The sequence below is a fragment of the Planococcus citri genome, chromosome 5, assembly GCF_950023065.1.
Source record: "Planococcus citri chromosome 5, ihPlaCitr1.1, whole genome shotgun sequence".
Lineage (NCBI taxonomy): Eukaryota > Metazoa > Arthropoda > Insecta > Hemiptera > Pseudococcidae > Planococcus > Planococcus citri.
The window spans coordinates 54,970,942-54,998,102 of NC_088681.1; the positions used below are offsets into that span (position 1 = coordinate 54,970,942).

General features: G+C 34.4%; 4 protein-coding genes and 1 long non-coding RNA gene across 5 annotated transcripts; 2 read left to right on the forward strand and 3 right to left on the reverse strand.

The window, feature by feature from the left end:
* Positions 1-1,075: 1,075 nt before the first annotated feature.
* Positions 1,076-3,844, reverse strand: Efr (ER GDP-fucose transporter). The gene is made up of 9 exons (XM_065369180.1): positions 3,691-3,844; positions 3,374-3,563; positions 3,180-3,293; positions 2,730-2,832; positions 2,523-2,654; positions 2,379-2,451; positions 2,185-2,294; positions 1,963-2,114; positions 1,076-1,872 (listed from the first exon to the last, which is right to left on the reverse strand). The coding sequence occupies exons 2-9, from the start codon at positions 3,448-3,450 to the stop codon at positions 1,620-1,622; spliced, it is 1,014 nt and encodes a 337-aa protein (XP_065225252.1). The 5' UTR covers positions 3,451-3,563; positions 3,691-3,844; the 3' UTR covers positions 1,076-1,619.
* A 3,925-nt stretch (positions 3,845-7,769) lies between these two features.
* Positions 7,770-11,215, reverse strand: LOC135849040 (cytochrome P450 4C1-like). Its single transcript, XM_065369179.1, has 12 exons — positions 10,705-11,215; positions 10,422-10,528; positions 10,226-10,319; positions 9,955-10,140; positions 9,799-9,868; positions 9,580-9,706; positions 9,408-9,477; positions 9,045-9,142; positions 8,773-8,841; positions 8,526-8,697; positions 8,190-8,366; positions 7,770-8,086 (listed from the first exon to the last, which is right to left on the reverse strand). The coding sequence occupies exons 1-12, from the start codon at positions 10,856-10,858 to the stop codon at positions 7,917-7,919; spliced, it is 1,494 nt and encodes a 497-aa protein (XP_065225251.1). The 5' UTR covers positions 10,859-11,215; the 3' UTR covers positions 7,770-7,916.
* Positions 11,216-12,789: 1,574 nt separating this feature from the next.
* On the forward strand, positions 12,790-14,106 carry Gip (hydroxypyruvate isomerase-like protein Gip). The gene has a single exon (XM_065369181.1). It carries the CDS (start codon positions 12,920-12,922, stop codon positions 13,706-13,708), a length of 789 nt encoding a protein of 262 aa, XP_065225253.1. The 5' UTR covers positions 12,790-12,919; the 3' UTR covers positions 13,709-14,106.
* Positions 13,429-26,134, reverse strand: LOC135849038 (fatty acid synthase-like). The gene is made up of 37 exons (XM_065369178.1): positions 25,877-26,134; positions 25,647-25,799; positions 25,396-25,566; positions 25,132-25,326; positions 24,832-25,070; positions 24,545-24,772; positions 24,282-24,473; positions 24,075-24,209; positions 23,748-23,978; positions 23,475-23,664; positions 23,172-23,401; positions 22,798-23,099; positions 22,458-22,725; positions 22,119-22,224; positions 21,799-22,044; positions 21,131-21,304; positions 20,910-21,052; positions 20,654-20,815; positions 20,427-20,564; positions 20,049-20,192; positions 19,783-19,973; positions 19,456-19,704; positions 19,299-19,380; positions 18,677-18,850; positions 18,421-18,597; positions 18,178-18,343; positions 17,927-18,104; positions 17,746-17,858; positions 17,383-17,630; positions 17,001-17,316; positions 16,766-16,930; positions 16,483-16,677; positions 15,827-16,030; positions 15,648-15,760; positions 14,453-14,698; positions 14,140-14,382; positions 13,429-13,948 (listed from the first exon to the last, which is right to left on the reverse strand). The coding sequence occupies exons 1-37, from the start codon at positions 26,040-26,042 to the stop codon at positions 13,817-13,819; spliced, it is 7,005 nt and encodes a 2,334-aa protein (XP_065225250.1). The 5' UTR covers positions 26,043-26,134; the 3' UTR covers positions 13,429-13,816.
* On the forward strand, positions 16,868-17,855 carry LOC135849044 (uncharacterized). The gene is made up of 2 exons (XR_010559482.1): positions 16,868-17,003; positions 17,712-17,855. It is a non-coding gene; the product is annotated as an uncharacterized LOC135849044 (long non-coding RNA).
* Positions 26,135-27,161: the final 1,027 nt, after the last annotated feature.

Consider the following 27,161-nt stretch of genomic DNA (forward strand, 5'->3'; position numbering starts at 1 on the left):
CCGACTTTCTGAGAGGTCGTATGGTATTTTTTGGAAAATTGAAATTTCCAAAAAGTAGCTAGAAGCTTCAAAATCATTTAAAAGTATTTGAAACCACCATGTAGTCGACTTCATATCGTTTTGAAATTAGTTTTCAAAGTAAACAGCTTGCCAACTCCATTTGGTAAAATGTTGCGGGAATTTCAAGTTTCAAAAATCTACTGGAGGCTCCAGTAATTTTCAATAAATCGCTGGAGGCTCCAAAATGATTTGAACCCACCTGAAATCGTCTTCAGAGGGTGTTAAAATTGGAGTGTAGAGTAAATTTTAGCTTTCCATCTCCATTTGATGAAATTTTGTGAAAATTCAAAGTTTCAAAAATCTGATGGAGGCTCCAGTAATTTTCAAAAAATCGCCGGAGGCTCCAAAACGACTCGAAATTCACCTACAGTACTTCGTAGCGCATTGAAATTAGTTTGCAGAATACATTTCGGCTATCTAACTCCATTTGATAAAATTTTGTGGGAATTTCGAGTTTCAAAAATCTGCTGGAGGCTCCAGAACTGCTCAAAACGGTTTGAAACAGTTTCCAATCGATTTGGCATGTCGAAAATAGGATGTATCCCAAATTTCAGTTTTCTTGGTCAATTTGGTAAAATTTTGATTTTTTCCCTCATTTTTGGCCTAAATTTGATTTTCAAAAATTCGCCAAAAATCGAGAAAATCACTTTAGCACTTGAAATTTTGACAGGTGATGAATTTTTGCTCGATCTTTCGATCTACCTTTGTACAGTTTGAAAAATTTTGTGCAAGTTCTACGTTGAAACGAAAAATCTGCAAATTCGGCTGACCTGTCAATCAAAATGGCCGCCATTTTGTAAGTAGGGCCACTTTTTTTTTGAGTACAAGGGCCTGAAATGTTCCTTAGGACTCTCCCTTTAAGAAAAAAGTTGTCTCGGAGGATCGACGAGGGGATGCAATAAATCCTTAAGCGGGCTCCCCGACTATTATCGACTCTTTTCAATACTTTCGTCGTGAACATATCGAATTTTTTATTTTCCCAACCCTTCCAGCAAAAACTAAGCATACAATCGAATCAAAAAATAACAATTTTATTGAACAATTTTTTTTTCCAAAGAACAAATAAATAAATAAGAAAAAAACACCATTAAAATCAAGCAAACATAAAAAATTTCGGTGTATTAAAATTCAAAAGAGATGGGTAACACATGTAATCGTTTATTTGCTAAAAACAAACGATAATTCATTAACCTAATACCTCGCAGACAGCTTGTATCTGACAGAAAATTATGTAACGCTCCATTTGTTCAAATAAACTCGTACGGTTAATCTTTATCTACATAACGAAATTAAATACTATACAATTAAATTAATATTATTCGAGCCAAAAGTCGAGCGATTTTAGAGGAGAAGGAGATGAGGAGAATCCAGTGTTAGTAAAACAATAATCACATTTACAACAAGAAATCACACACGAGAAAAATCTACACAACAATCATGTTCGAGAAAATTTGTTCATATCCAATAGAGGTACTAATAATTCTGAAAAAAAACTTAATATTCTTTTAGAAAAACAGTACGTTTGATTTACTATAGAGTAAAACGTTTCAAGTATTTTGTTACGTTTTCTTCTTCTTACTTTCGATTTTCTTTGAGATCATCGAAGATTGCATTTTTTGTGGCAATTCGGTAAATATAACGGTCCCCACGAATACTGCTATTGTACCTATCCAATGATAAATGGTGAACGGATTTCTAAACCATAAAATACTAAATAAAAGACTGATAAACTTTCTTAATGTTATCACTAGGGTTACTGTTAATGACGAGCACTCGGTAGTTAAATGATAGACTGAACTAATACAAACGAATCTGGAAACACAAACACCAAACGTGTAATAATAAGATCGATATCATGCATAATCAACGCAGCTAATGAATGGAATAAAAAGTAAAACTTACTGCGTAACAACATTGCCTATTAAGTACGCGATTATGCATGGAACTGGTAAATTGATCACAGGTACGAATATAGGGCGACTATTCACAGCTATCGACAGATGCTCCCACAAATTCGAAGATAATACCAAAAATCCAGGAAGTGGTAGTAAATGCTGAAGAATAAAATACATAATGAGGGAAAACTGCGCAGTATGGAGATCAAAGAATTCCCAAGTTATTTACCGTGTAATATAGAGCTTCGTTGGGATACTTTCCATGTTTCTTGTACAAGACTTCTTGATAGATACCCATTCTAGCAGAAACGAATAAGGCTAGAGTGAGACAGGCGATCCCTTCGAACAAAAATAATAAAATTTAGTCGATTTAGATTCGAAAAGTAATACTGATTCCGTTGATGGTTGAAAAAATGTCATTACCGACTGACCACCAGAAGAAGTCCTCCAGTTCGGACGTTTCCTTAGTAACAGTACTTTGACCAACGCTCTTCGACTACAAAAAAGAAAAGTTTTAATTAAAATTGCCAATTTTCATAAATGAAAATATTCTGGAACAACACTTACAACTTTTTGTCCAGAGATAATGGTACAGATAGCAATTCCAAACGTAATCATTCCAACGGAAACGTATTTATCTAGGCGATAACGTTTCTTTAGGATAATTATACCCATTATCATGTTGGCGATTAATGAACCCTACAATAAAAAAAAAAAATGGTAAATTAAACCATCCTCCTACGTACAAAAGGATCAAATTTTTTGATTAATTACCGCTCTAAAAATCATATGCAAAGGCATCGGAATATTCAAATCAAACGCGTAGTTATTGAAGACATTGGTAATGAAAAACATAGCCGTCATTATCATGTAATCCCTGTGAAAAAAAAAAATCGTAAATTAATAACAGAGGCATTCGATGGAAATATTTCATTGGTGACAACGGTGTTAAAAAAATTAGAATTTTTCTTTGAAATGCGATAACGCAAGTTACGTAAACGATAACTAGCAACATAATTATGAATTACCCTAAAAGTAGGTAGTTGAAAAGTAACCTTGAGTGATGTTCTGTGTTATGTAATCAGAAAACACTCGAATCCGAGCAATATAGACACGAATTCAAATACAAATCACGAATGAAATCTTACTGATGGTCAAAAGTCACCGTCGGATATATTCTATAATAAATAATATAGGTATCGATTGAAAATATAATATTTTTACTTTATTTGTATGTGTCTTTCTGCTGTGCCAAATTTCGAGGTGCGAATGAATCCGATCAAAGCGATGAATATAAATTGGGAAAATGTAATTAGATTGCCACTGCCTGGATCTTCCCTGAAATCATTATCGTAAGATTTTGTTAATTAGTTTTCATTCGCTCAAGAGGATTTGAAAACAACAGAGTAGGTGCTCACTTGACCAATAATTCCAAAAAGTAGACATTACTGCAGCAGCCAGCAAACACGCATAAGATGATGAAGAATACTTTCATTGTAATGGATTTTATCGAACGCCGGTTTCAGATACTTGATTAGAAATTGAATGGATGCTGGTTTAATGCTGGTTCATTTCTGCTGAAAAATTGGAGCTTCTGCCACGATACACCTAGAAAAACCCATCAACGAATCGAATTAAGCCACAATGAACGAAAGCACAAGTGGTGTAATATAAAAATTGTATAATTTATGCGTTCACGAGTAATTATAGAAATAAATACGAGTGCGATATTCACCTGATACAGCTTTCGAGTGCAATTCAAAACCCAATGATCGGAATGAAATCCGCGGAACAATTGATTAAAATTTAATGATAAGTTTTATCAGCAGTGTTACCAGTTTGAGACAATTCGAGGCAGGTTGTACATTGTAGATACTTAAATTTCCTATTTCGATCAAAATTTTTGAAAAATCAGATTTTGAATTTTTTTATGTAGGTATTAATTATTTTGGAACTTCAGATTGCTCAAATGAAATAAAAATCTGCGCTTTATGATAACGACTTCATCTTTATTGGTGCATCCTGATCCTGAATCGCATTCAATATTTATTCAATTTCAATTCAACAATTTGTAATTTTGTATCAAGAAAAAAGTTTGACCAAAGTAGGGAATCAAAATTTATGGAACTTTTTAGGGCCATTATTACTATTTACTACTACAGTGGATCTTTAATCGACTGTTGTAATAATGGGCCTTCAAAAGCCGCGAGATGAAGAAGGAGCCAATCAATCCCAATCCCAATCCCAATCCCAAACTATGGCAAACCATAAATTTTGAAAACATCAGAACCCAACGAAAAAAACTATTTCAAATTCGATTCAAAGCGATATCATCTGTAAAAATGAACGGACCTGAAGAGATAAATTTTCAACTAGTCAAGTTTTTCTTAATTTTGATCTATCAGGTCAAAAAACCACTCTTGAGGTGTCCCCTCAAGAATTGGCTCAAATGTGGATAAATTCGTTAAACAGGTCGAGTATAATACACAACTCGATTTTTAGCTGCCCAACTTCATATTCACGCCTTCTAGAACAAATTCAAAATTCTGGAGAAATTGAAAAATCGCGCTGGAGGCTCCAGAATGGCGGGAAATTTTAAAATTTGAATTTGAGTGGTTAGTTTTGGACAAAATATAGCGATTCGCGTAAATTTTAAAAATTTCCACGCAAACGGGAAACTTTTGATTTTTTGAATTTTTTAAGTAATTTTGAAAAAAGCTGGTCAAAAAACCACTCTTGAGGTGTCTCCTCCAGAATCGGCTCAAATGTGGATAAATTCGTTAAACAAGTCGAGTATAACACACAACTCGATTTTTAGCTGCCCAAGTTCATATTAACGTCTTCTGGATCAAATTAAAAATTCTGGAGAAATTGAAAAATCGCGCTGGAGGCTCCAGAATGGCTGGAAATGGCGAAATTCGCCCTCGTGGGGTTAGTTCATGACAAAATACTGCAATTCGTGCAAAATTCAAAAATTTTCTCGCAAACGGATAATTTTTGATTTTTGGTAGGTATTTTTATTTTGAAAAAAATCTGGTCAAAAAACCACTCTTGAAGTGTCGCCTCCAGAATTGGCTCAAATGTGGATAAATTCGTTAAACAGGTCGAGTATAATACACAACTCGATTTTTAGCTGCCCAACTTCGTATTAACGTGTTCTGGGAGCAAATTAAAAATTCTGGAGAAATTGAAAAATTGCGCTGGAGGCTCCAGAATGGCTGGAAATGGCAAAATTCACCCTCGTGGAGTTAGTTCATGACAACATACTGCGATTCGCGACAAAATCCAAAAATTTTCTCACAAACGAGAAATTTTTGATTTTTGGACATTTTAATTTTGAAAAAAAGCTGGTCAAAACCCCACTCTTGAGGTGTCCCCTCCAGAATCGGCTCAAACATGGATAAATTCGTTAAACAGGTCGAGTATAACACACAACTCGATTTTCAGCTGCCCAACTTCATATTAACCTCTTTCTGGAGCAAATTAAAAATTCTGGAGAAATTGAAAAATCGCGCTGGAGGCTCCAGAATGGCTGGAAGTGGCGAAATTCGCCCTCGTGGAGTTAATTCATGAGAAAACACTGCGATTTGCGCAAATTTCAAAAAAATTTTGACAAACGAGACATTAGACATTTTTGATTTTTGGATATTTTGATTTTGAAATAAAGCTGATCAAAAAACCTGAAACCACTCTTGAGGTGCCCCCTCCAGAATCGGCTCAAATGTGGATAAATTCGTTAAACAGGTCGAGTATAACACACAACTCGATTTTTAGCTGCCCAAGTTCAATTAACGTCTTCTGGATCAAATTAAAAATTCTGGAGAAATTGAAAAATCGCGCTGGAGGCTCCAGAATGGCTGGAAAGGGCGAAATTCGTCTTCGTGGGGTTAGTTAATGACAAAATACTGCCATTTGCGCAAATTTCGATAATTTTCTCTCTAACGAGAAATTTTTGATTTTTGGATAAGTATTTTCATTTTGAAAAAAAAAGCTAGTCAAAAAACCACTCTTGAGGTTTCCTCTCCAGAATCGGCTCAAATGTGAATTAATTCGTTAAACAGGTCAAGTATAACATACAACTCGATTTTCAGCTGCCCAACTTCATATTAACGTCTTCTGGAGCAAATTGAAAATTCTGGAGAAATTGAAAAATCGCGCTGGAGGCTCCAGAATGGCTGGAAATGGCGAAATTCGCCCTCGTGAGGTTAGTTCATGACAAAATACTGTGATTCGTGCAAAATCCAAATATTTTCTCACAAACAAGAAATTTTTGATTTTTGGATATTTTTTTTTTGAAAAAAAGCTGGTCAAAAAACCACTCTTGAGGTGTCCCCTCCAGAATCGGCTCAAATGTGGATAAATTCGTTAAACAGGTCGAGTATAATACACAACTCGATTTTTAGCTGCCCAACTTCGTATTAACGTCTTCTGGATCAAATTAAAAATTCTGGAGAAATTGAAAAATCGCGCTGGAGGCTCCAGAATGGCTGGAAAGGGCGAAATTCGTCCTCGTGGGGTTAGTTAATGACAAAATACTGCCATTTGCGCAAATTTCGATAATTTTCTCTCTAACGAGAAATTTTTGATTTTTGGATAAGTATTTTCATTTTGAAAAAAAAAGCTAGTCAAAAAACCACTCTTGAGGTTTCCTCTCCAGAATCGGCTCAAATGTGAATTAATTCGTTAAACAGGTCAAGTATAACATACAACTCGATTTTCAGCTGCCCAACTTCATATTAACGTCTTCTGGAGCAAATTGAAAATTCTGGAGAAATTGAAAAATCGCGCTGGAGGCTCCAGAATGGCTGGAAATGGCGAAATTCGCCCTCGTGAGGTTAGTTCATGACAAAATACTGTGATTCGCGCAAAATCCAAATATTTTCTCACAAACAAGAAATTTTTGATTTTTGGATATTTTTTTTTTGAAAAAAAGCTGGTCAAAAAACCACTCTTGAGGTGTCCCCTCCAGAATCGGCTCAAATGTGGATAAATTCGTTAAACAGGTCGAGTATAACACACAACTCGATATTTAGCTGCCCAAGTTCTTATCCACTTCTTCTGGAGCAAATTGAAAATTCTGGAGAAATTGAAAAATCGCGCTGGAGGCTCCAGAATGGCTGGAAAGGGCGAAATTCGTCCTCGTGGGGTTAGTTAATGACAAAATACTGCCATTTGCGCAAATTTCGAAAATTTTCTCTCTAACGAGACATTTTTGATTTTTGGATAAGTATTTTTTTTTTGAAAAAAAGCTGGTCAAAAAACCACTCTTGAGGTGTCCCCTCCAGAATCGGCTCAAATGTGAATTAATTCGTTAAACAGGTCAAGTATAACATACAACTCGATTTTTAGCTGCCCAACTTCATATTCACGCCTTCTGGAGCAAATTGAAAATTCTGGAGAAATTGAAAAATCGCGCTGGAGGCTCCAGAATGGCTGGAAGTGGCAAAATTCGGATTTGGGGAATTTATATCAGTGTGGGATTTATTTTGATCATTTTTACTGATCATGTACGTACTTTTTTGAAAGAAGTAGATATAAATCACCAAAAACAGTCAATTTTGAATTTTCAAAAATTCGCCAAAAATCAAAAAATTAACTTGGGAAGCTGAAAATAATTTGGTTTTGGGGGTTTTAGACTATGCTCTTTCCAAAAATCGCGGTCCTGTTCAAATCGGAGTATGACACCTCAAGAGATTCCCTTGTGAGTAGGAAATGCCAACAGAATGAGCTCGATCATATTAAATACCTATTTGAATGTAAGATATCCTGAGTAAAATTAATTCAAAACTTCAATACTTGACGATGAAAGCGTAATAGTTGCAACAAAAATTGTATTTTCACAGATTATAAAAAATGAGATTAAGTTACTGATTTTTCACTTCATTCACTTAGCATCGTCGACAGAAGATCTTGACTGATTGTGCTCTCAAATTGATACATTCGATTCATTCGATTATAATATTATTGAACCGTGTTTCGTCTTTTAATTTTAATAGGTATACGATCCATAGGCTCCAACACCATGCCAACTTTAACTCCCACAGGTTTCGAATTTTCATCCAATACAAACTGATATTTCAACAGCAGCATCGCTACGATTATTCTCATCTCTAACATGGCAAACTTTTGACCTAAAATTTCAATACAGATTCACATTATGACGAGTTACGTATTTATCGCACCGAAAACAAATTAATGTAGGTAGAGGTACACACAGAACTCGTAAACACTAACCCATACAATTACGTGGTCCTGCGCTGAATGGAATAAAAGCGTATGGACTTCTTTCTTCATCTCTTTCCTCAAATCTCTCGGGAATAAATTTTTCCGGCTCTTTAAAATATTTAGTGTTACGATGCGTATTAAATATGCTGATATCAGCATTGGATCCAGCGGGTAATACATAGCCACCTGAAAGGGGAACATTTGGTCATCATTTATTGCAAAATAAGCGATTTAGCCAGCCCTTCGTTCAAGAAGGATTAATAATTGATGATAGCCTGATAGGGATAAGGATAGGTACTGGGAAATATTTTTGAATATTACAATACAGATGTTTTGTTAACTTACTCGGTAATTTAATGTCTTCGTCTATCTTTCTCGATATAATTGGCGCAGGTGGATACAATCGCATTGATTCTTTGATAATCATTTCCAAATATTTCAAACCGAGAAAATCATTGTACGTGGGTTCTCCTTCTACGCTTAGTAACATTTCTCTTATTTCTTCTACTGCCTTATTCTGCATTATAAAATTATTGAACGATGCATTTTAACGATGTAATATCTACCTACATTGAACTTGAAATTTAGGTACCTGAATCTCTCGGTGATTTGCTAAACAATAGAAGCAAAACGACATTCCCGATTTAGTGGTGTCATGGCCCTGTTTCAAAAAAATATAATTAATTCATCAACGAGACGATATTATAGGTACTTATGTTAAGATTAAAGTGGCCTTAGTCTTCTACGAACATAACCAATTTTATAGACCATTTCAGCTTAAAAAGGTTCTGTTCATTTGTTATAGTCTCGCTTATTAATGAATATTTTCAATTTATTAGGTAGGTATTAATCATTTATACGTACTGCAAACATGAAAGTTTGTACTTCATTTTCAATATCGTCATCGCTGAAAGTTGCTTGCGTTAACATAAAATCCAAGAATGGTTGTAATTTTTTCCTACCTAAAAATAAATAGCAATGTAAAAACAGATTATTTCGAAGACGAAGTTATTATCAATTTTATAAGAATCATATTTACAATAATAATGCATCTAGTCAACGCAAAATTATTTTTAATGCAATTTTTTTTCTCAACAGATAAGCACAGTCAATTTGAAGGTTATCGTCGAAATTCAAAAAATAAATATCAATGCACGAGCAAACGCAACCAGATTTAAACAACGAATATTGTTTTCTCCGCATCACTGATTCTATCGTCGAACTTACCATCATCATTTTCTTCTTCATCGAACACTTTGTGATTTTCTTGCAATAATTTTCTTCTTTCATGGATCACCTTAGATAAATAAATACAAAAAATAGATGTTAATAGATAGATACATAAATGTATCTTCCAAAACAATTGATATAGGTAATAAGATAATTTAGAAATAATCACCTTCCTGCCTTCGTCTTTAACCGTTTTAAGATTAGTGAAGAAATCGCGTCCAGTTTTGGAGAATTTAAAGGCAGTTTCTGACTCAAGCCAAGGAGATTCAAAACGTTCAAACAGAGTTTTGGATAAGCTACGAACAATTTTCTAATGTAAAATTTTTATACCTACATAATGGTTATATGTAGTTAATTATAGAACGGAAGCAGCTAAATAGATACTTACACTTTCATGCTGTTCAGATAATCATTATTCACAGACGACTGCGAATCTATTCTAATTCCCATAGCGATTTCTGCAAAAGAAAGCAAAATGGGTATTTTAAAATTTGAGTAGTCAACTCGAGTACTACGAGTACGTATAGTGGTTTTTAAAACATACCTCCGATTATGTCTAGAGCGGTCCTTTCGAGATATTTTTGAATATCGAATCCAGATTGATCTATTTCCGATTCTAATTTATCGCAAAGAATTTTAGCATTTTTGAACATCATCGGAACAGATTTCTCGACAATTTTGAAATGAAACGAAGGTGTTAGTAATTTACGATGAACACGCCAAATATCAGCTGAAAAATTCATTTCGCAATAAAATCAGTCTTTTTTTTCTGTACCGTTTGAAGTTGCTAGATAGGTACGAAATGGCAATCTCACCATCACTCGTCAGCAAACTTGATTTACCCAGCCATGAATCCAGCTGCCGGTAGGTAAACGGTTTTTCGAGATGTTTGGTCGATGATAGTAAAACCTAGAATATTTCAAACAATAAAATTACCACGAATTGTCATTCGAAATAAGAAATTTTTTTTGTAAGTACCTACGTATTAAACTAGAAAGCAAAATTAGGCACCTCAATATCATCTGGGTCATTGAGAACGAAGATGACTTTATTTCCATACCAAATGCGATAAACGGGACCGTATTTCTCATATAATCCTGTAATTGTATATAAATAGGCTGAAAAAACAAGGGAAAAAATCAAAATTAACAAGTTTCTAATATTCTCCATGGATTAATAATTATTTTAGTTCAATTATTAATGATCTATGATTTAAAAAAATATTTTTTTTTAATGTTTGAAATGAATGCAAATAGGTGCGAGTCATTGCAAAGAAGTGACAAATACTACTCACATTTCGCCGATGTAAAAACAGCCGGGGTGCCAATAATCGAATACCTTTTCGGACCTGGAACCTTTTCAGCGAATTCAAGCACTCTTGGCGAAGGTGATAATATCTTATAAATTAATAATAATATTAAAAATACAGCAACAATGAAAAACCACATGATCGACTTGTAAATTGAACACTACAAAAATGTACAAATTTAAAGTAGCAGTTTAAAAATAATGTTTCGCGAATAACTTTAGATCAAAAATAGGAAAGACTAGTTTTAAATGCGCCTCAATTTCACAAGGTTACACATATTAATTGGGTGGGAACCAGACATACCAAACGACAGAATGGCACTTTTATACTTGAATGGTATCAAAAAACTACAACAAGTAGTAATAGGATAAAATTGAAAATTTCGAACGAGATAATTTAATGTTTGTTTCACTATATTTCAAGCAACACATGACCTTGGGTTGAATTTCCGATGAGTTAACGAACCAATTTTACTAAGAATTTACACAAGCGATGTACTTATTGAACATAATTTTAACTAATATTTTGCAATTTTTAAATCAATAGATTTTCAACTTTGACTAGTTTTTGATTTTTCATGTTTTTTATTAGTTATACGAATAAAATGTTATTTGAAATTTTCATCATGATGTATCAATAATGTGCAACGAACTGCCGAAACAGTAAAAACAAAACAATAAGTTGAAGAAGTTCTCATATTATTTTTTCACCTTTTACATGATCAGTCTGCTGAAAATCTAAACAAGCATCTTGAGTTGAAAGGCTGAAAGCAGTTGGCTTCAATTGATCGTTTGTAATAAGCCTTCAAGAATACACCATTCGTAAAACGATCTGTAATGAAATTATTTTCAAACGTTATGCCTTTTAAATTGAAGTAAAATTAGGGTAGATTTATTCTATTAGTAAGGACCTTTCCAGTGGATCTCCTTTTTTGTCACTCGTGTTTCAGTACACCAACTTTTACTATTCGGCTTCAGCGCTGATATGGGTAAACTTTTCACTATCATTCTCTGCAGAGATTTCTCAAAGTTAGTGGATTCTGGAATGTAATATGATGAAATTAGTACAAGCACGAAGTTACTTTACACCAGCATTTCCGATGATAAGTACCTCTTATTTGAAATGAATTCGCAGGCTTAGGAGCATCCGCCATCCCACAATAGCACCCTTTTCCAGCACAGTAATACTTCCATTTTGTAGTATCGTCCTGATTGTAAAAGTTGATCGAAGTAATTACTTATGACATTTTAATTAGACATGCATCCTGGCTAGTCGAGCCTGACCAAAGAACTGGAAGGATGACCGTGATCGGTCCCAAAAATGCTGGAGAAACTGTGGACCGGACTTGACCTCTCCGAAAGAAATTCATCTTTATATCTCTGATGATTTTCTGAAATTTGAAGATGGTATGTTTAAGGATTGATATTTTACTGGGAAAAAATTCATACATATATTCAATGCCAATCACATACCTATATGCATACATCCTTCAGTAAGTTCAATTTCCATTTTTTAGAGAAGATAGATTCAGAAAAATCTTGCACAGCTCGATTGTTGATCATTGATCAATGAGAAACAGCAGAATAGAACGGACTGAAGGTGTTTGGTTTCATATGATTGATTGTTCACCGGGTGATTGAATGAATTCAACTTGTACTTGAGCGATACCCAATCTTGAAATGAACCGTTGTAATTTATTCGAATCGAAATTTGTAGAAAAATATCTCCAAAAATCAATTATTTGAGCAATATTTGAAAAATTCAATTAATGAAGTCATTGATAACAGCGACTGATAACAAATGTGTTGCATTGGCAGTGGTACCATTTCACAAAATATTGATAGTCATAACGAGAAATCACAATTTCGATTTCAGAAAACTTGAGAAAAATCTCATCTTGTTGGTTTGTTTGAAAAATGATCAAGTAAAAATCAAATTTCTGTTAATTTCAAGTCATTTGAAGAACAAATGGACAAAAGGATCTTCTTTAATTAATTAATTCAAGTATCTTGTTTTGAAATATTTTTTTCTTGTTCATCAAGCAGCACTGCGTCTTATCAGCATGTTGATTTTCGCGCTTCATAAATTTTTTCATTTTTTTCATTTTTTGTAAGTTTAGTTTATCATTCATTATTCATTACTCGAGTTTTAATATTCAAATCAACATTTTTCATTTTAAACTCCATCTTCTAACGTAACCATGAGTCTAAAAATATGTGCTAATCTATCCTTCATGTTCACCGAAGCATCATCTCTACTAGAACGATACGTGCTTGCAAAACAATGCGGATTTTCAGCGGTCGAATGTGGATTCCCGTACGAATATTCAATCAACGAACTTCAACAATCGAAAGAATCAGCTCAACTAGAACAAATCCTAATCAACGTGTATCCTGGAAATATATCATCTGGAGAGCTCGGTTTCGCAGCTATACCTGATAAAGTAACCGAATTCCGGAACAGTATCCAGTTAGCTGTAACTTACGCTAAAGCTCTGAATTGCTCAAGAATTCACGTAATGGCAGGTATAGTTCACTCTCCTACTACAGAAAACGACGACGTATATTTAACTAACCTAAAATACGCTTCCGAGTTGTTCGAGAAAGAAAACATCACCGGATTGATCGAACCTATTAATCCTCATTTGGTGCCTGGATATTATTTGAATGATTATAAAAAAGCTGTATCGATAATTAAAGAAGTCAATAGTCCGTCCATCAAACTCATGCTGGATTTATTTCATTTACAAATGATAACTGGTAATTTAACGAATAATATTAAAAATCTACTCCCGTACACCGGTCATATTCAGATTGCTCAAGCACCTCATAGACATGAACCTGATTCCGTCGGTGAAGTTAATTATAAATATGTTTTCGGGCTACTTAAACAATTGAATTACGATGGGTGGATTGGTACCGAGTATACTCCTGCAGCAGATACTAAAAGTGGATTGAAATGGATGGATATGTTGAAGAATTTGGACTAAACTAGTCATCGTTGATTGTGTTTTCAGTTGGTATTTATAATATCACGAACATGAGGCAATCAACAAATGTTATCTATATTTTTTAATGGGTTGAAAGGTTGTAAACGTTCAACCATATTTGATATCTTTATTGGTATTCTGTCTGTAGAAAGTCATTATGTAGTGAGCTAGCTCTGTTGTTTTCAGCATCGTGAAATGGTTCCCATTGATATTATACTCTTCGATGGGTTGTGTGAAATACTGCAAACAAACAAAAAAAAGAGTAAAACATGAATTTATAATTTACAATTATTAATTTGATACCTAAGAATATTAATTATTCGTTAGATTTTTTGGGGGAATATTTTTTAAACATTATTTTGTTGAATTTTTTATTTAAAATAAATTCTGTAATTTTATTTTGTTTCATTTAAATAGTATCTAATACCTACCTTTGATAAATCATGCCCAGAAATTGAAAAAATATCTTCTTTTGGTTTAAAAAACAAAACCTTAGAGTTGATAGATTTCTCTGGGATTCCATCGTAAGAGTGAATTGTTCTACTGCGCTGATACGATGTATTCAAAATACTCTCTAGAATTTCTTTTTTAAAGGGTAAATTATCAGGCAAAGATTGCATCGTAAATTTTAAAGCAAATTCCCAATCTTTATAATTAGTCAGTGATTTCTGAAACTAAAGAGTAACGTTGAGTTAGTAGCTTTTTTAATTTTTGAAATTTAGGAGAGAAAAAACCGGTGGTCACCTCTAGAATATCTGAATTGGTTTTTAAAGCTCTGACAAATCCCAGAATATTTTCATAAAATCCTTCATTATGAAAGAGGGAACTTGCTATGTATTTTACAATCTTCGGTGAGCTGTCGATGAGGTATAAATAACCAGTTTTTCCTTTTTGTTCTAAACAGTGAACTATTTCCATAGCAATCAATCCTCCAAAAGAGTGTCCGACCATGTGGAAGATTTTTTGAGATCCTAATTTACTTTCTATTTCCTAAAAAAAAGGAGAGAACATATTGCTAAATAATTTTAAATTTTTTAAAAATTTATCCAGGGTAAAAATTATTGGATCTGATTTAGTGTGATATGATAAGATTTAGTTAGATTCGATCAGGTCTCCCATATTGGATCTGATGATCAATTGGATCTAATCTAAGGAACGTATCCAGATATGATAAGATGTGATGAGATCTGTTCCAATGTAGTTACATCCAATCAGATAAGGTATACCCTGCTGGATCCAATCACGTCTGATCAGACCAGATGGGATCTAATCAGGTCTTCCCTACTGGGTCTGATCATATCTGTTCTGCTCTAATCTGGTCTGGTTTGATCTGGTCTGATTGGGTCTGATCGGATATGTTCTGATCGAGTTTGATCTGATCTGTTCTAATTGGGTCTAATCTGATCTGAACTGCTCGGATCTGATCTGATCTGCTTGGGTCTGGTCGGGTCAGATCAGTTCTGATGTGGTATGATCAGATCAGTTCTGATGTGGTATGATCAGATCAGTTTTGATGCGGTATGATCAGATCAGTTCTGATGCGGTATGATCAGATCAGTTCTGATGTGGTATGATCAGATCAGTTCTGATGTGGTATGATCAGATTAGTTCTGATGTGGTATGATCAGATCAGTTCTGGTGTGGTATGATCAGATCAGTTCTGATGTGGTATGATCAGATCAGTTCTGATGTGGTATGCTCAGATCAGTTCTGATGTGGTATGCTCAGATCAGTTCTGATGTGGTATGCTCAGATCAGTTCTGATATGGTATGCTCACTTGCTCAGATAGGTTCTGATCTGGTATGATCAGATCGGTTTTGATCTGATCTGATCAGACTTGGTTAGATTCAGTAAGCTCTCATTCTCTCAACAGATCTAATCCACACAAAACACTGATTTAAACAGAGCCAATACTTTCTTTCGGGACGCGACACTCACTTGTAATATCTTTGAAGCGATTTCCTTGACATCAAATGCACCTAAATCATACTGGGCACATAGCACTTGCAAATCCACATGTCTAGATAAAGATAACATAGCTCCAGCCATACCTAAGCAAAAAATCTACATTTCAAGGCTGCAGGTAATATCATTAATTTAGTGGAAAAGTGGATTACCTTCGATTCCAGGAAAAAAGAAAATGGTTGGTTCCTGGTCAGTTGCCACATAGTGTGTTTTCCCTTCATGTAAGTAGGATTCCAGTCGTACAATAGGGGAAATATTAGTGATTTCTGTTTCTAATGGAAGAACTTCCAGCATATTGGTGTAGAGTTGCTCCAAAATGGATATATTTCGAATTGAGGTGCTTTTTGAAGGTTCAGCTGAAATGATTTTTTTTTTCTAATGATTCAGGAAAAACAGATTGGGTCTGATCAGATCAGGGAAATGATCATATCTTAGTTGATCTGATTGGACCTGTGCTTATCCGAACTCATAAAATCATATTTACTCAGAGAAAAGTGATCAGACCGGTTTTGATAAGATTAAATAAGACCTAGAAATCCTCTTTCTGGATTCAATTTGGTCTCACCAGATTGAATGAGATCTGGTCAGATCGACTTATGGATTTCATGAGATCTGATCAGATCCAATCAGGTCTTTCCTATTGGATCTGATCAAGTCTGAACAGTTCTAATTCGATCAAAAATTTGGTTTGACCAGATGTGATCAATAAGCTAGTCACCTCAAATTGGATTCATGGAATACACAGATTTGATCAGATCCCATTTTTTCCCTCCTGGGTGAGTGGGTATGCAATATTTTTTCGTCCTACCTGGTGTATTTTTGAAAGTTTTTTGTTGCTTTTCAAGTTGCCATAATTCATACAGCTTTAAATTTAGTATATCTTCTGCACTCATCTTCAAATTAAACTTTTGTTCTAATATGAGTCTTGTTTCTGTTACAGTGATCGAATCCAATCCCAAGTCTTTTAGTGTTTTATCTTCAGGAACATCTGAATCAGCTTTATCTACGGGGGAAAAATATTAAAAAGTACGTATAACAATATTCAATTTGAGTTCATATACCTATTTATCTGTTTATTATCAGCAAATTACCCAAAATGGCTTGTATTTTGGTAAAGATCGTATCATATTTTGATTTAATGCTGGTTCCAGCCTGCTTCCCCGAAACAATGAAACTCGACACTACAGGTTGAGAATTGCATAAATAAAATTCCAATGTTTGTAAACAAGATCTGATTGGTTGCAGGAGTGTTCCACCTACAGACAGAAATCATCATCTGTGATCCAGTGACCATGAACAGAGAAACCAGGCATTGCAGAATCTTACCAGGTATTTTATCCGGCGAACTGTGTCTCAAGTATCCTACATCTCCAACTCCAGCCCATTCGACTGCCAAAGCTGGCAATCCCTGGGATCTTCTCACTTCACAGACACGTTCAGTGACTGAATTAGCATACCCATAGTTGGTCTGACCAGCATTACCATAGCCACAAGCTATACTACTGAATACGACGAAGTGTTTCAGCTGAGGGCACATTATTCTGGAAATTTTATCCAAATGAATTGTAGCTATTGCTTTGGGATTGGCTACGGATTGGAAATCTGATTCGGTTAGGTTCTCGAATAAGCCATCTTGAAGGATCTGTTTAAAAAATTGAGTCAATTGGTGGGTTAAAATGTTGAAAAATGAGTTTAAATAGGAAACTACCAGCGTTGTATTGAATATGGCCGAAACTACTCCCATTTGATTGGCACTTTTGAGCAAGTTTTCAACTCCTTGCGAGGTAGCGATGTTATCGGTGGATATTTTTATGAATATTCCGTCAGATTGCCATGCAGACATTTTCCTCAATTGGTAGCTGTTGTAATTGCCTGTTCTGGACACCAGGATTAGTTTTTTGGCTCCTTGGTCTACCAGCCAATCTGTCAGTTCAAAACCCATGCCACCTAGGCCTCCTGCGTTGGATTAAATCGAATAAATAACGGTAATTAGTCTGAAGTTTCCATGAAGAACTAATGTTGTTTGTTTATTTACAGGATTATTGGTAAACAGACCAAATCATGTGCATACCACAGACGATGTAAACGTCAACTTCGTTGCAGATGAACTTGGGGATTGCCTCGTGTGTCTCTTCGTTTCCTACCACGATTACATCAGTGGCTTCATCATTTATTTTGAGATTCCTGAGAACACAAGAATTTTTGAAATGTGTAGTGTCAGGACAGCCGTCCAATGTTTGATAGGTATGTACCTTTTGATGGATCCAGGAACTGTGAAATAGTTCGATTTCCTTTCCAATGGTCGAAGGAATCCGTTCTTGATTTTTTCATTCAAGAAATATTTCAATTTGGTTATTTTTTCACGATCTTCTTTGATTGTGTTTGTTAAATTGATCACTTGGAAGTGTTTCCCTTCAATGAGCATATTTTCTGCAAATTTTGTAGCAATTTTTTTCAACTTCAAGTTTTTATTTTTTAACATTTTAAATACCTATCTACTTACTTAAATACTTCCAATTTATGTTTTTTGCATTTCCAACATAAAAGATGTATCCTCGAGGACTCACAAGTTGCATTAAATCAAAAATTTCTGGACCAATTTCGGTTAACAAAAGAATATTTATTTTTTCTTCATCATTCAAGAAGGATCCTTCATAAAAACTTCGAACCTGTCACATTTCAAAGCAATATGAGGAATGAAAAACAGACTTTATTGCTAGTTCAAAAAAGGAGGAAGCACGCTTACTTCGGGAAATTTTCGTTCCACTTCCTCTTTTTGACTGGAATTTTTTTCAATGGTCATTACAACGTACTCATATTTTAAAAATAAATTTATCGCAGCCTGGCCTGCTTGTGTCATTGCATTCTGTATTAACATTGTTTTCAATTCCACTTTGCCTATTTCGGTGAGAATCATCGAAACCTGTGGAAAGTATTTAAACAAACGTAATTTTTCCATACTGCTAATTGCTACCCTATTTATTCTTGTAAATGTCTCTGACCGTTAGATAAGCTATAGGTAATGTTAACCCCTCTTTTAATGAATATTCTGGTGGAATAGTCCAATATATACATTCGTCCTCTGGAATAAAATTGGATATTCGATTCCTAAATGATATTCCGGCCACGTTTCCTTGAGTAGTTGTACCAGAAAATTCGTAAATCCCATAGGATTTCTGAAAAATCAAGAGGAAAATGATTGATTGTGATGAGGTCTGGCCAGATCAGAACTTTGATCTGACCAATCTAATTTAGAAGATTGATTAGATCAAAATGGATACTGAATACAAGAAATTTGTAAATATCCGGATTTGACTTGATAGATCTAACTGGCTGAAGCATGAACTGATCAATTCAGATCAGCAGATATTGAATCCAGTCTACTCAGATATGGTCGATTTCTTGATCTGATCATAATTATCCAAATTTAGATTATAAGATTAATTTTAGGTATTTTTATTTCTTTTTCAGAAATCTTGAGGAAACCAGGAAATTTGTAGCTGAGCTGAATCAATGGTGAGTGATAATTAGAGGTATTGTTTTGTAATTGTAAAACTTGAATGGGTGGACTGATCAATATTTGTAATACTTATCCTACATAATTTCAAGATGGGCGATACTCACATTCGCAGATGATTCATGATTATCATTATTTTCTGGAAAAGTTGCATAATGAACTCTTATGTAATGATCATGAGTATTTTTGCTGAAATCACAAAGAAATGCCATCATTTTCAAAGTGCCCCGTTTCAATATTTTAAAGGGGATATATTTCACTTACTTTTGATGAGGATCAGTGTGTAATTCTCCTATACCCCAGTTCAGTACTGGATCGTCATTTTGATAAGAAATGTCCAAATTAACATGTGGTGTTGATATTCTGGGCAGAGGGTCCATTTCCAAGGGTATGTAAGATCCCCAGCTACCATCCTTATACACATTTATCGCTAAATCGGCTTGAATTTGATTTTTATAAAATCCATCTTTGATACAGAATGAAGGTACGAAATCGTCCAATATTAAAAAGCATCTGGGACAAAAAATTACATAGATAACTATTGATTGTTTTGTCTTGTTAAAAGAAAGTGGGATTCATGTATGTACCTACCTCAAATTACGTCCACAAGGTTCCCTTCTGATACATTTGAAAAATCCTACGATGCCCGAAAATAAATTATATTCTGAGTAAATAATGATTTTTTTGTCCACGTTTTGTTTCAATATTTTTTGCAATTTTTCAACCCATGTGAAGGAGTCTTCTTCTATTTGTAAAATGAGAGGAGTTGTGTAATTGGATACCTATAAAAGTGTAAATCTGCCATTAAAATTTCAATTTTATAGATCACTGGGGTCTTTAATTTAAATCTGACTCACTTTGTGCCATAATACAATTTTTTCATTTTGAATAGAGTATGAAGCTGCCATTTCTAAACCTGGGATGGTCTTGAATGAACTTTTCTTTTCACGAGATATTATAAAAGTACCAGAGTTTGAGTGGGAAATGATTTGAATATGCTCCTGAAAATGATGCCATGGTAATTTTATAATCCTAAAGGGAAAATGTCTGGATCTGATCTGATGATCAAAAATATCTGAACAGATTCTAATTTCTTTTTCTTGGCTAGATTTGGTTTCATCTGTTCAGAGTTAATCTAATCTGCTCACGGGTGCTGTCAATTCTCTGATTGATCAGATCCAATATTTTCCTCCTAAGAAAAGAAGAAAATAAAAATAAATGTCGAGAATTTTTACCTGAATATTTTGCATTAAATTTGGTATGATGAAGAGATCAACTGATTCTTTTTGAAGGTCTGCAATTTTTTCCGCTTTGAAATGAGGTGGAAGTTTATATGACTCGAGAGATTCAAATTCGTTAATAGTGATTTCAATCTATATCAAACGTTTTTTTGATCAAGGACGAATTTTTGAAATTTGTTGTGTAGGAAAAAATTTTACTAAAATATTTCTATTGTACCAACCTCAAAAAATGATATATTTTTGAAAAACTCATCCAACTCTCTCGATATAATTGGTACTTCGGAGTTAGGATCAATGATCTCGAAAGCTTTTATTTTCAAAAGCAGTGTATTCTCAAGGATGATTGTTGCTAGCACTGTGATAATGTCTTTCATTCGTAAAATCTATTGGAAAAATTCAGTTTAAAAAATTGAAAATGAAAATTCATCAGGGGAAATTTCTGATATTTGAAGTCAAGGGGAAAATCTGTCCACTCACTTTTTCACTGAAGTAAGGGACAAATTGGAATTTCTGTAGCACAGGATCTTTGCATACCTCTCGATTTATTTCCTGAGTGTTCATTCCTTTTATAGAAACTCCGCCTGAATAAATATTATTTTTATCCAAGGAAACAGTGATTGCTGCAATGAAAAAGAAATGAAATTGGTTAAATCAAAATTCTCTTGTTCTTTATTTTCATGTTCTTAAACTTTTCTTACCATCTTCAAATTTTTTGGAGTATTCGAATTGCTTTGAGATATCAATTTTGATCACATCTATTTTTTTGACCAATTCAATGCAAGAATTTTTTATGTTGGAAAAATAGAAAAATTGAAACAGAGAGTCCAAGTACAGAATCCAATCTTTGGTCCATTTAATCTGACCAGTGGTTCCTGAATGAAAACTCAAATTATTACCGTTTCAAGAAAGCTGCTGTGGGGGAAATGGATAATTAGATGTGCAGATCAGTATTTAACAGATCTGATCATATCTTATCAGACTGAGCTTATCTATCTGCTGAAGTGGAAGTGATGAGATAATAAGATAGAAGATATAATAGAATCATATCTGCTAAAGTGGAAGTGATAAGATAATTTAGGAGATCTAATCAGATCAGATCCAACTCACTCAGATACTCTCCAAACTGAATTTATCTTCCAAACTTGTCCCTATCCATTCATACATACTCAGAGGAGAATGATTGGATCTGATCACATCAGATCAGACCAGTCTGATGAGATCTGATTAAATTAGATCAGATACAGAAATTCTTAGGGATCAGGATCCAGCTTAATAGAGGTTTTAATCTAATTAAATCTTTCCACACCTGATCAGATCCTATCATTTTCTGCTGGGTAGGTACTTTTAAAGAAACATTCTGCATTACCTTCCAAATTACTGTGTAAAATTGTTTGGAAATTATCTACATAGGCATATCCTTTGATTCTGAATTCTTTATAAATGTCAGCACTTTGCAATATGAACATCATGTCTTGGTCTGATTCCTCCATGATCCCCTGTGCAGATTCTTCTGGTAGAGTATCAATGTATCCATCACAAACAACTTCTTCATGGAGTAAAACCTCAAAATAACCATGGTCATGAGTTATGATCACATTAAAATTCAATGATCCTGGAAAAAAATTTAATAAAATGAAGAATGAAGTCCTAAGTTGATTCTACGGCAATCAATACAAAGTCTTTTACCTTTTGATGGAATTGTCACAACTTTATGAAACTTTATATCGCTAAAAATCACAGATTTGCAGTGTCCATGTGTTCTCTGCTCCGTGAAAGTCTCCCAAACAATATTCTAGTCATTAAAAAAATGAGTCACATTGTGTCTGCATCTTTCAAAATAGGTGTAAGTATCCACTTTCAGAGGAAAATGCTTGTCTGATCAGGTCTGGCCTGATCAAAATGGATCCAACAAAAGTCTGAATCTAATCTGATCAAACCATTCTGAACAGGACTGATCACTGACCAGACCTAATCAGCTATCAAATCTTTTCCATGAATAACCCAAGTTGATAATCAAAGACTTACCAAATACCCAGATTCAGGAAACATGTTGACTCCATTTACAACACAGTTTTGCAAAAATAGAAATTTATCGTTGCTATAATCAATCTTGAAAGATTTACCATGGGATGATGTTTTATTTTCAAAATCTATATTCTGAAATGGCACATGCCAGTCTTCATCATGGAACCACTTTATTAGAGGAGCAATCATAGGAGTGCCTCTGCTGACAGGATATTCCACGGCTGGGTACAATGGTGTCAGATCCATATCAATATTTTGCTCGTACAGTCTAATAAATAAAATCATTTGCATTGGTTTTGAAAAATCTACAATTAAGGAATAGGTATCTGGCATTACTCACATGCCCAAAGATCCCAGGAAAAATTGCAAGGTGTTTGGATGAGTTTTGTTCAGTAATGATATGTTTATAATGCTTTTATCCAAAGTTTCAGTGAGCACATGCTTTAGTATGGAATGAGGCGATATTTCTATAGTCACCGCACCATTTGGGATTTTCTTCAGAGCATTTTCAAAGTTGACAGGACACAGGAAGTTATTCACAAAGTATTCAGCCGAACAGAATTTACCTATTGAGATACTTTTGTCTCCATCAACCGATGATGAGATCCATCTAGGAGATCTTTCTCTGGGAGTTTTGATTACCTAATAGATTATCTATGAGAATTTGTAGAATTTAGCTGTGGTGAAATGAGTTCTGATCAATCAAACCTATACCTTTTGTAGATATTTACTATATATTGGACCTCCTATGCTGATATATCTGCTGTGGAAAGCTATATTAGCTGAATAAATGTCAGCGACAAATATTCCTTCTGTTTTCAAATCCTTGATGAGTTCTTTCATGGAATCTGCTGGACCAGCAATCGTGCAACTTTTGGCACCATTTCTGCAAACTACCTCGATTGATGATGGACATCTGAGTTTCATATCCTGACCACTTAAACCTAAAAGAAATGGTGTTAAGTAAGTATGTGGAAATTGATAGCTTGGTCAAAGCACGTGTTCATACACATGTACCAATAGCAGCCATTGAGCCATTGATTGTCTTCATTTCTAAACTTGTGATGCCCCTGTAATAAGCTGCCTTTAGAGTCTGTTTCTTGGTTAAACACTTGTCAGCATATGCACATCCAATTTCTCCAAAAGAGTGTCCAATAACTCCATTGAAAGTGATTCCAATAGATTCCAAGAGATCAGTCAAGGAGATCTAGAGTGGGATATTTGTTAATCAGGTTCTTTCTTTATGAATAGTTACTAAAGAAGTATGTGGAAGGATGGAAGGAAGCTTACCATCATAGCTGTGATACCAACAAAGCAGTAAAGTATGTTCTGAAGAATGATTTTGTTGCTGCTGGTTAAAATCTCTATCAAATTAATGTTCTTTGGAACTAAGATTTTATGACATTCTAGAATGGATTTTCTAAACAGATCCAGCTTCATCAAATCTTTGGCCATTCCAATCCATTGTGACCCCATTCCAGGATAGATGAACCAAATTGGCCTTTTATCAGGTTTGACTTTCTGGAAATGAATTTTTTTTTAGTAGGTTAAGATTCAAGTTCTCCAAGGGTTGTTAGGAAATTTCCACAGTTTTGAATGATTTCACATCTTACCCACCTGAAGATGCTCTATACGAGTTGTTAGACTTTTTCCAAGTACAGTAAACCCTCGATAAAGGTGCAGAGGAGTTTCTTCACTGTGGACTCTATGCAGAAGATTGACAAGCTCAGGATTTGGAGGAATGGAATTGAGCTACACATGGAGATAACAGTCCTGTGATTTTGCAATCATCGCTATATTCTATTTAGTGAATTTTTCTCTTACATAATCAATGATGTACTTCACAGAGTCTGCTGTTCTCCCAGATATGTTAACCAAGTATAATGAATCTGATGAAGATGATGTATTTGGTTCCTTTGAATTAGATTTTAATAAAAGATGAGCATTGGATCCTCCTATTCCAAAATTATTAATGGCCACATAACCTCCATTCCAAGGAGTTTTCTCAGTGATGACCTAATCACATAAGGATCATGTGGAATAGTAAGTAATCGGTCTGTACCAGTATGAATGAAGATCCAACTCACTTTAATCCTATTCTCAAGAAGAGCAGCAATACCTTTCTGAGGCTCTTGGAAATTAATATTGGGTGGTATAACTCCAGTTTCCATGGATATGATGACTTTTGCAATGGAACATAATCCTGAGGTGGATTCAGTATGACCAATGCTAGATTTAACACATCCACATAGCAAAGTGCTATCTCGACCTTGGCATAAAGTCTCCAGTGATACCATTTCTTGATAATCTCCGATCTAGAAGTGAAATTAATTTGGAATATGCACTTGTACATGATTGAAAAAGTCCAACTTACTCTAGTCCCTGTTCCATGAGCTTCGACCCACGATAATTCAGACTTTGGAATATCGCATTCTTCGTAAACCTCATTGATAAGTTTTTTCTGCATTGTGGACGATGGGAATAAAATAGTTTGCTTCTTGTACCCGTCATTGTTAGTTTTGATGTGCATAACTTGCGCATACACTCTTCTGGCATGTTTGACTTTCTGTAGTAATACAATACTGATGGCTTCAGATCGGCAGAATCCATTGGCTGAAATCACACCAAAGTTACTCGCGGACCTTGCAGATTCCAGGGTTGCTGAAAAGTTTACCAGCATTATCAAAAGATCTGCATCTAGGACTGGTGATTCCAAGATTAGAGTATAGGTTGACCATTCCAGGAGCTAGACATAAATTCGAACCTCCTACCAAAGCAGCTTCACATTCTCCATTACGAATAGCTTTATAAGCAAGTTCAAAAGCGTATAAGCTGGAAGAACACGCTGTATTGACTATACAGCTTGGACCTAAAGATGACTACAACTGAAGTGAATCTGTGTGAAGTGTTTTAACTTCTTAAATTATTTGATTAGTACCATTTATCCCCAACCAATAGGAAATCCTGTTGGCTAAAAATGACTGAGCTCTTTCACATATTAAAGCTCCTTTTATATCTGTTCTGTAAGTGCTTTCCACTTCAGCATCGCTAAAACAGCTGGCCACATATACAGCTACTGTTTTTTGTCTAAAATGATTTATATTGTAGCCTGAAAACGTAGAATTGGATGAATTTGGCAGAAGATTGCATATTTTTACCAAAATTTGACCTTATTAATTAGGTAGGTACCTGAATCTGTTATGGCTTCGTATGCTTTTTCCAATAATATTCTGCACATTGGATCCATATATTCGGCATGTTCTTGAGTAATACCAAAGAACTGAGCGTCAAATTTTTCCACATTTTTTATCTTTCCCACGCTAAATTTTTTTTCTGGCATATCTAAATTGGATATTCCAATCCATTAAAATATGTGTACCAATTAGTAAATAATTAAGATTTATCTATGAAAGACTCACCTGTTATTAAATCCCTTTTTTCGAACAAAGCTTCTGCCAGTTCCGCAATGTTTTCGCAACTCGGATATGTCCCAGATATTCCTGAAATAACCACTCGATCTTCATCTTTGCACGTGGCCAATTTTCTACCATATTCGAACGACGTATTCGACGAATACGATACCATTTTTTTGAAAAAATTTTCAGTCTTATTGAGTAGGTAGTTCACAGCACGACAACTGAGTCACTTCTGAATGCTTTGTTTAACGTAGGTATAGATATGTAGGTACCTACTATGTATTTCCATAGTATAATTAAAATTTTTAATCTTATTGTGCCCCCTAATTCGGTTTTTTAATTATTGTAAGTGAATTCCGTTCCTCATTTATATGTAAATTGTTGTGGCATCAAGTTTATATTATTTGTATCATATTCGTGAAACAAAAATTAAACACAAAAGATTGCATAATTTCAAAACTAAGTACACATAAGTGTGTAAAATCAAAAGGAATTCATTGCATCCATCTAATATGTGAGAAAGAACCTAGTTTTTTTTTCGGTTAAAAATACAATGACTCGACCACTGAACTGATTCCCTGAAATTTTTATAAAATTCTTTTGGTGTATTTTTTTATCAGATACCATTTGGGATTGAAAGTTCATTTAACTTTCAAAATTCTTGGGTACATAGGGGAATCAGCTCAAAAAATTTTTAAATTATGGAAAATTTAGTAGGTATAGGATATAAAAACGAATATGATGCAAAAATCAAAAAAATAGGCATCAAGGACTAAGTAAAATACATTGCAATAAATGTCCAAAATTTACAAAAAAAAAAAAATTGGCCCAGCTAACTAGAATTTCACAAGTTGCACTCTAGATGTCAAAATTATTCAGTAAATTGCTGAAAATTTATGACATTGAACAAAATCGTGAAAATTGTACGGGAAAATGAGGCAGGGGAGGGGGGAAAATGAAAACTGGATGGAAATAACGAGTGATGTGTCGAATGCTATATTTTTGAGGTGATGGATTACAAATTTGACGATACATCATTTTCTCGAGGAGGTGCAAATGAGAGGATGGGATAAGACCAGGGGAAAAAATTCTCAAAATGCATGTTTTCGAGTTGGTAGATTGCGAATTTGACAAAAACTTTTTCATAGAATAAAAAAAGAAGAAATGTGGGATCGAAAAAATAAAAAATTTGCATTTTTTTCGAATATTGCTCCCAAAGTTAGATTTTTGAGGTTATATCTCGTATAATTTTGAAATTTGGCAATCCCAGGAGTAGAAGTGGAAGAGA